Source organism: Volvox carteri (assembly GCF_000143455.1).
Source record: "Volvox carteri f. nagariensis unplaced genomic scaffold VOLCAscaffold_8, whole genome shotgun sequence".
NCBI lineage: Eukaryota > Viridiplantae > Chlorophyta > Chlorophyceae > Chlamydomonadales > Volvocaceae > Volvox > Volvox carteri.
The window spans coordinates 595,027-604,188 of NW_003307551.1; the positions used below are offsets into that span (position 1 = coordinate 595,027).

The window sequence follows — 9,162 nt, forward strand, 5'->3', positions numbered from 1 at the left end:
CATCAGGGCAGCAGCAGCAGCAGCAGCAGGAACTCAAGAAGCGTCTCCCTCCGATGCCCATTATCCCGATGCATCACCTGCGCCGGCTCCCCAAGCGTCTCCCCTCACCCGCCAAAACCTCCCCCTGCCCCTGAACACCAACCACAGCTCCGAGCGGCTCCCCGTTAGTTACAGACTCCATCATATGCAACTTGTTTTTTTCCCCCTAGGCCAACTCTGGCCCTTGTATGCAGAACGTGACCAAACGTGACCATGTATGACCATGTATCAGGTTATATGGGTGTGTGCGTGCACGCAAGCATGCAAGCTGCAGAGCCCTTCTCACCCGCGAGCTCCATCATCGCAGCCACATCAGCCGCCGGCAGCCGCACCTTGACACGTCCACTCGCGCGAACAATGTCGTGCATCTCCACACAACCTGGTCACAAAGCCCCACCGGCACCGGCACAGGCAAATGAAACCACCAATAAGGACGGTAATGGAAGCACGGGAGAGGGCACCTTAAACGGGACAGTTCCCCGCGGTCGCTGGTAAGGGGGGAAAACGTCATCATGCAGGATCTAGGACAGCAGGATCCGCTTCCCCTGACACCCCCGGCTCCGGACGCCGGCAGTTGTGTGTGTTTGTGACTTTTGCACATTGCACGAGGCCGTCTTCCCCCCCCCCCCAATCCCCAACCTGATCCCCTGAGCCCAGATCCCACCGTTGCCATCTCCATCTAGGAAGCAGAACATCATGAACACCAGGAACTCCGAAAAGGACACCTTGCCGTCACCTGCGGGAAGGGCGGCAGCACCAGTAGCGACAGCACCAGTAGCAGTAGTAGTAGCAGTAGTAGTAAGAGTAGTAGTGGTAGGAGGAGGAGGAGGAGGAGGAGAAAGAGTGGTAACTGGCACAGGGCAGGGTGGCCTGTGTGAAAATTGGCGCACAGCAGCTGCTGCAGCGCAATACCGCAAAACGGCTCATTTCCCCCCACCCCCCTGCGTCGACCCGCTTCTACCACCCGCCCCCGCCCGCCCCACGCAGCCGGGGGCCCTGAGGCCACCATCAATATAAAACTCACAGACTCTCAGATTGAACCCGACACAACGGAGGCTGCGCCCACAATAAAAAATTTAAAAAACAATATTTAATCTAAAAAAACTTTTTATTAGGGGGGAAGGGCAATTATTTATTTATTTATTTATAATTGCACCCACCATCGCGGTCGATCTCCGCCACCATGGCTTTCAGCTCGGCCCTGCTGAGCCGTGTGCCGGTCAGCAGCAGCAGGTAGATGGACAGCTCGTGGGAGGTGACGGTTCCGGAGCAATCCCCGTCCAGAGCCTGGAAGGTAGCACGGAACTCACTCACGTCAGCTGCAAGGAGACGACGGCGGCGGAAGGGGAGGAGGACGAGGACGGGTGGCGGGATGAGCGGGTCAGGAGAGCAAGCAAGGAGGCAAGAAAGGCAAAGCCGGGCGGAGGGGTAGGGGCCTTGAGGGGAGGCATGCTGCAGGGAGGGAAGGGTCAGGGGGTAGGGCGGAGTGGGAGGACAAAGCGATGAAGGCATTATGGCGGACAGCCAGGCCAGTGCGGCTCGCCATGCCCCAGCTTTTCCCACCATCCCGTGCTCACTCCCGTCTCGCCAAACACAGCCTAGTGGCCTGCCCCCTTTCTGCTGACCAGCCTAGTGACCTGCCCCCTGCCACCCTGGCGCCATCCCTTCGCTCCGGCGGCCCCTGCTGCCCGTCTGGCCGTGCGCTGCCCCGACCCGGGGCTCCTACGCCCACCTTGCAGTTTGAACCGGCCGCCGGGCGGTGGCTGTGCCACCCCCCTCCGCACACGGGCCATTGCCAGCCATATGAGCAAGATCTCCTGGTACACCGCGCCAGTGGAACCCAGCCTAGGTGGGGGAAGCCCAGGGAGAGAAATGAATGGACTGCCGGGTGTGTGTGGGGTGGGGTGGGGGGGTAAGACGAACCACTGGCGAACGGAGCTGGGTGTGTGTGTGGTGTGTGCGTGTGTGTGGGGGGGTAAGACGAACCACTGGCGAGTGGAGCTGTGTGTGTAGGGGGGAAATGGGGGGAGGAATTGCCAGGGTGAGAAACATATGTAAGGGAACAAGGAGTTAACTGCCACGGCGTCCAAAGTTCGGAACTGCCCCTAGGGGGTCCATAGAGGGTCCGAAGCGATGAAGTCACCGCCAGGGGGGAGAGGAGGGAAATCGTATCACGACGATGCGATGCGATGATGATGATGCGAAAAGCAAAGATTATGAATTTCTGACGTCCGAAGCACCCGACCCCCAACTGCTGCCAGAGTCCAAGCAATGGCTCGACCATTCCCAGTTCCCCCGGTAGCGTGTGAACCGGGGTTAAGGTTCAGGAGGGCGGGAAACACGTGGCAAAACAAGATGCGACAACAAACATGCGGCCGCAAGCGAGTTCGATTAGAATAAGGAGGTCCAATCAGACCAACCGATCAGACCAACCGATCAGACCAACCGATCAGACCAACCGATCAGACCAACCGATCAGACCAACCCAAGACGGTGCATCCAGTCCCTGTCCACACCTCTTCCCCCCTTTCCGTGCTCCCCTTCTGGCCCCCTCCAGCCGTTGCTTACCTGGTTGCTTTCCTCTGCGCCCCCCCCGCCATGACCACCCCCGCCTGGTTGGCCAGGTTGGCCAGGAACAGCGAGTTGAGGTGGGCGCCTTGGAGGGTACCGTGGCGGGCGTGGTGGCGGGCGGCGGCGTGGTGGGAGCTCCGGAAGCAGCGAGTGCACTGCTCGATGATGAAACTAAGGCGGCGAGGAGGGGAAGGCAGGAGAGGATGAGCTAGAAGGTGGGCAAGGAGGTGGAGACGAGGCGGTGGGGGGATCAGCAAAGCATGAATCAGCCCATGTGGGGGAGGGGGGGGGGTTGAGGAAGACGGGTCTGTGCGTAAATACCTACTTAAGATATACAGACGCAAGAGAATTTCCACCATTATCATCACATGCCCGCGCAAATGCCCCCCTTGTTCCCGCCGCACCCCGTGATGCCGCCCTCCTCCTCCTCGGCCTTTTTGTGTCGGCGGATGTGCTCCTGCAGCGCTCGGGGATTGCGGGTGCAGGTGGTGGTGACCAGCGTGTACAGCGGCACCACCACCCAGCCGATGTATAGCATGAGGGCCAGGTTGGCGACCAGGAGCGGCAGCCACACGTGCAGCAGGCGCCGGCTCTCCTGCAGCAGGCGGTAGAGCTCAATCAGGGCAAGGACTAGTACAAGGACTTCGCCTACTCGCTTTGGCGCTAACACGGGTTCCCAGTTCGAAAATTTCTAGCTTGAATTTGTGGCTTCTCTTAGGGCTGGGGATTGGTTTCATTTCGAGATTTCAATCCGCGGAAATCTCGAGGGAACGAAATAATCCTAGGGATAGCGGGAAGCAACAGTACAGCAGTACAGCGTGAGATTTACAGGCGCGGTCGTGTGTGAAGTAAAGTGAAGTGAAGTGCTTGTTTTGATGAAGCTACAGCCCCAATGGTGGACGCGGTAGTTCGGCGCGGTAGTTTGGAACACAGAATGGGCGGCTGCACAATCGGGGTGGGAAGGCCCCCAGAAAACGCACGCTCCGCCACAATGGCCATACCGGAATAACCAATCGTTAAAACTACCAATCTCCAACCACCAAACGCAACCAAGCCATCCCGCTTTCGTCCTTCCCACCCACCCAACGCTTCTTACCTGAAGGATGCTCGAGTCGGTGCCGTACGACAGCATGTAGTACAAGCACAACGTCAGGCTGAGGGAGTTCTGCAGGTAGTTGACGTGGGTGATCCAAAGCAGCAGCTGCGGACGGCCCCACCAGAACAGCCCCTGGAGCTTTCGCTCCACTACATCCATATCCGGCCTTGTGCCGCCACCGCTACCGGCTCCGCTGACGCGCTCGTCGACCTCCTCTTCATCGGCATTGTACGGCTCAAATAGCGGCACCGCGGTACGACTAGAGCAGGCTGGATTATCAGCGGGGCTGGCGCCGGTAACCTCCAGTGCAGGGGGCGGCGGCGGCGGCGACGGCGACGGCATTGGCGGCGGAAGCGTCTGGCAGGCGGCGTCCTGAGCAGGGCGGTGTGTGACCGCAGTCTCCCCATCAGCCATTAATGCATTCGCCGCCGTCGTCACCTGGCAACCGGCGTCGGTTGTGGTGGCTGAGGGACGACGCGCGGAGACAGCGGCGGTGGTGGTGCTCGGTAGCAGCGGCGAAGCTGCTGCCGCCGCCGCTGCTCCATGCCATGCCGGCGGCACCGCCGCCACCGTCGTCTCCGACGCTTGCGCCCCGAGCTCCAGCTGATGCAGCGGCGGCCCTGCCAGCGCCGCGTCCATATGCGCTTGTACTGCCAGAGCTGCGGCGTCCGCACCCTCGGCGACGGGGGCGCCACGGCCGCCGCCGCCGCCGCCGCCGACAGCCTTCACCGACAGTGCCGGCACTGCCTTGGCGGCGTGCGACGAAACCCCGGCGGAAATCCATTCCATAGGTCCCCCATTTAACAGCTCCGCCGCCGCCGATACCGTACTGCTGGCCACCGCCACCGCTGCCCTCGGCGACGCCATGTTCGGCATCAACACCGGGGACAGCAACCCGGTGTTGCAGGGCGGCGGAGGCACGTCCAATATGGGCAAGTGCGGCTGATCCAGATACAACGGGTTGGCCTTGATGAGCCGCCGCCGCTCCGCCGCCGCCGCCGGCAGCAGTACGGATGAGCCCGTTCGCGCGTCGCCGATATCGTAGCTTCTCCGCCAAAGCACCGGCGGCTCATCCCCCCACTCTGAACCCAGATGGGTCGGTGGACCAGACGTGACGGAGCGCGCCCTGGTGCCCTGGTGCAGGTGGTGGTGAACCAGGCGCTTGGCGGAGGTGTGCTTGCCGCTGCCGACGGAGGCCGGTGCCGCGGGTTTGGCACCGCTGGCGGAGGCCGACGGCTTGCGCGGGGGTTGCGGGGACCGCCAGCCAATCGCCGGCGCGGTCCGCTGCTGCTGCGGCTGCGGCTGTGGCGCGACCTGCCGTTTTTCACTGACCTGGCGTGGCGCCATCGTGCGATCCGCCACCGTCGCCACCGCCGCCGCCGCTGCGGAAGACATGCTGACCGATTCGGCCTCCTTGAATAGCGGGTTGGCGAATTGGTAGCTGGGGGCGCTGTCCAAAGGTTCAGCTCCATGTCCCGGCATTTGCATAGCGGACGGCCGGCGGCTACGACCGCCTTCGTCGCCGCCACCCTCCCCGGCCGACGGATTGCCTCCCAGCCAGCCAATGCGACCGGACCCAGCGCCCGTTAGGGTTCCGAAGGAAAAGCCGTTGCCGGCGGCGGCGGCCGCCTCCGCCTCCGCCGCTGGCAGCGCACGCGCTGGCGCCGACAGCAGCGCCGCCGCAGCGTAGGCGTTGGCGGCGCCAAAGACGGTTTTCTTGTCGTCGCCGTCGCAGCCATTCTGCCGGCTGGCGAGCAGTCCTGCCACAGCGGCGTCTGGAGAGGCTAAGTCGTACAGAGGGTTGTTGCAGCCTGTCGTACAACCCGAAGCCAGGCCGTTCCTGCAAGCCCACCAAGAGGTCCAGACGCAGGATGACAGAACGCAGAAATCAAGTCTCAGCGAGTTGACTTTGCGCCTACCGTACGGAAACGGTCGAGGCCAACGGTCACCAACCACCAACCGCTAACGCTTACGTGGCTACTACAACACATCACATCTATTTCACACACAGAGCCATGCGCCCACCCATCATCAGCACGGAACTGCACCTGCTGCAGCATTCGCATTCACAAAATCTTCATCACAGTCGGAACTCTACTCACGGCCAACGCTACGGCTAAACTCGGCCAACGCACCCCTCAAGAACCGCCGTAGTTGCACCAGCCGCAGCTTCCACGTGCACAGAGGTATGAGGCGGGTGGGCCATATCCCCGGACCGCACGCCGCTGCCCGTGCTTAAGCTCCGGCCAACCATCTCCACGCCGCGGTGTGGCCCTCCCCGCGCCATGATATTGATGCGGCTGGGTCCTCCGCCGCCGCCGGCAGCTTTGCCACTGGCACCGCCGCCAGCAGCAGCTCCGACACCGCTTGCAGCCTTGCTGTTGGTAGCAGTACCAGCGGCGCCGGCCCCGCCACTATTTGCAGACTTGCCACCGCAGCCGCCGGTCGTCCCGGCGGTACCGCTGACGGTGCTGGCTCGCCCGAGGCTGTTTGAGCGGCTACGCGTACCAGCCACCCTGGGGCCCCTTCCGCTGCCTCCGCCTCCGGCGCCCCAGTCCTGCGCTTCCGCCACCGGCCCAGGCCCCAGTATGTACGGCTGCCAGTCCTCTACCTCCATCGAGCTGCCACCACAATACGCACTTCCAACAGACGCCTCTAACCGCGCTCGGGAGGGCAGCGGCTGGGGCCCCACGCTGAGCAACATCTGTACAGGCGCCGCCGCCGCCGGCAGGTAGTGCATGCCGGCTGTGGGACGGTGCCACCAGCGCCGACGAGCCTTCGCGTCCGCCGCTCCTTCCATCGCCATGCACCATGAGGACGTAGGCGGGGGCCGCCGCGGGGCCAGCGCTGCCGCCGCCGCCATCGTCTCCGTCGTACCTTCCCACGCCTCCGCCAGCGGCCCTGCGCCCCGGTTGAGCTGTCTCAACGGCTGCGGCGCCGCGTAGGGTCCGCTGCCAGCGTACGGCAGACCGCCACCAGCGCGCCGGTCCGCGCCGGACACGCAGTACGTATCTGCGGCGCGGCTACCCCCGCCGCCGTCACCATCCTGCCCTTCTGCCGCAGCGGCGGCGAACCGCGACGACAAGTTACGGACGGCTCGGCTACTTCCTCTACCACCACTGCCGCCGCCACGGCTCAGCATCACGGTTTCAGGGCTTCTGTTGCCGCGACGGTGGACCGTGTCGCCGCCGCCGCCGCCGCCGCCGCCGCCGCCGCCACGGCCCTGCTCCTGAGTCTCTTTCCCCCCTAGCTGCTGCTCGCTCCCACTTGCTGAGCCCCCTCGCCGCATGGACCGCCGACTTGTACCTACTCAGCAAGCACACATGATGCCAAGTTGGACAACAGGGCACCATGCTGATGGACCTTAAACCCCCCCCGTCGTCCACGCAGGACATGCCATGCCAGCGTACAGCACCCCACAGCACCCCACATACCACAGCCCAGGAGGAGAGGAGCGGCATTCATTCATGGAACTCACCCTCGCTGTCACTACCGCCGTGGGGCCCCGTCGCCGCGGGGGCCTCCGCCGCGGCGGCGACGGGCCTTATGTGCTGGTACGCTTCGGACAGGGTGTTGACGCGGTACGTGGTGGTTCCGGAGCGGCCCGCCTCCGCCGTCATGATGTGCTGGATGGTGGCTAAAACCCACTGGTGGTGTGGTATGGCGGGTTGAAGTTTTTCCCAAGAGAAAGGAAAGGTGGTGAGGGACGAGGGCAGGGCAGTGTCAGCGCTAAGGTTAAGGCAGGCGGCAACCCGGTGGTGGAAGACACGGTGCTTGACGCGGAGGCATCATTCTCCGGATGGGATGATGATAACGGCTTATGCTGCCCCTCGCCGCGACTGCGGCTAAGGGGCTTACACGGATGTCCTAGCGCGCTGCTCCGAAACGGTGTCCCGGGCGGGCCCGCGCGCACTCATTCCCTCGACATCTGTGTCTTTCACTTCCGACCACTTAAACCCCTCCCTACCCCACTCCGTCCTTTCAACGCCTCCGTGCTTCTGTCCCTGGGCGCTTCGAGGTGCTGCTATAGACTCGCGCTGTATGCATGTATGTGGGCGGGCAGAAAAAGGAATGGCTCAAGGAAACATCACACGGGGCCCACCGCCGCCGCCGCAGCAGCAGCCGTCACCGTCACTGTTACCGTCACTGTCACCGCGCGGCACCTCCTATCGGATCCCCCTCGGGCTCAACTGTAGTAGCTGGTACACAGTACGGCACACATAACCTCTACAAATACGCGCTAAGCGCGACCACCAGAGCATCCCAAGTGGCCTTTTCAGCGGCGGCCAGCTACCACATCAACCTACCTGCAGCTTGAACATCACCACCACTTGCATGATGATACTGATGCCGCCGATCCACACGATCTGGTACGCCTCCGTCGTGTACAGCGTGAAGATCGCCACGATCAAGGCCTTTGGGGGGGTTGTTGGCCGGAGAACATGAACAAGAATAATATAGCGGATGACCGTCATTGAGCACCGTGTTAGTGTGTGTTTGAGAGTGTGTTACTGTGTGTCTGTGTGTCTGTCTGTGGATAAGATAACCGCCATCATCATCACGTGGAGGGGACCGAAACGAAGGTCCCAACCCAACCAGCCCCCCAGACACACACACACACACACACGGTCAAGCAACTTAGCGGCCAGTCTCGCAACACAACGAGCAAAACAGACTAGCAGGAGACAAACAGAATTACCTAATTACCCCCTAACAGCCGCACCCCCATATACCCCGCATATACATCCGGAAACACCGACCTGCAGCCAGCCGTGCGCCACCACATTCTCAATGTCGATCTGCATGGCGTTCTCGCACACCATAGAGTAATGCAGATTGTGGCTGCTAAACGCCCGCACGCCGTACGCCCGAGCACGCAGCTGAAACAGCCCCCGCAGCACCTTGTAACGCCCAGGGTCAACACCGCCCATAAGCCCCCGCAAACAGGTCGTCAGCGGCGCCAAGCGGCCGCCTCCGGCCCCGCTGCCGCCACCGCGACAGCAACACCGGAGGAGCCGACGGCGGCCGCTGTGGCGTTGCGCGCCGTCGCCCTCGCCGCCGTGCTGCACCACCGCTACCTCTGTCGTCGCCGCCGCCGTCGCCGCGGCCGCCAAACTGGGATGGCAGAAGCGGAAGGCAGGTCCCGTAACGGCATCCGCACCGGCACCACCACCAGCAGCGGCAGCAGTGGGATGATTAGCAGTAGCGGCGGCTAGCAGGCGCAGCAGCAGGGCCCCCTAGGGCCCCCCCATACACGAGCAGGCCCCCGCACACAGGCCTCCCCTCCGAGCTCCCACACGCCCCACCTCCGACACCTCCTCCAGTCCATCGGGCCCACTTACTGGGTCTCCCGCACGGACTCGGCTCCGTCCATCTCTGCCAGCCGGAACCTGCGCTCCCATCTGGCCCACACGGAGAACTGCGGGACAGGACGGGAGGGGAGGGGACGGGGCGGG

At 63.2% G+C, this 9,162-nt stretch overlaps 1 protein-coding gene across 1 annotated transcript in view; it reads right to left on the minus strand.

Moving 5' to 3' along the window:
- The window catches only part of VOLCADRAFT_103628 (uncharacterized protein), a gene marked incomplete at its 5' end in the record, with an annotated part of 20,002 nt that overhangs the window by 9,255 nt on the left and 1,585 nt on the right, over positions 1 to 9,162 (minus strand). Inside the window, 13 exons of the mRNA XM_002947962.1 lie at positions 326 to 418; positions 704 to 775; positions 1,200 to 1,358; positions 1,772 to 1,920; positions 2,026 to 2,040; positions 2,608 to 2,781; positions 3,015 to 3,205; positions 3,707 to 5,546; positions 5,842 to 7,012; positions 7,185 to 7,353; positions 8,014 to 8,121; positions 8,467 to 8,821; positions 9,049 to 9,125. Coding sequence (XP_002948008.1) covers positions 326 to 418; positions 704 to 775; positions 1,200 to 1,358; positions 1,772 to 1,920; positions 2,026 to 2,040; positions 2,608 to 2,781; positions 3,015 to 3,205; positions 3,707 to 5,546; positions 5,842 to 7,012; positions 7,185 to 7,353; positions 8,014 to 8,121; positions 8,467 to 8,821; positions 9,049 to 9,125 — 4,573 coding nt within the window. The remainder of the gene's footprint in view (positions 1 to 325; positions 419 to 703; positions 776 to 1,199; positions 1,359 to 1,771; positions 1,921 to 2,025; positions 2,041 to 2,607; positions 2,782 to 3,014; positions 3,206 to 3,706; positions 5,547 to 5,841; positions 7,013 to 7,184; positions 7,354 to 8,013; positions 8,122 to 8,466; positions 8,822 to 9,048; positions 9,126 to 9,162) is intronic.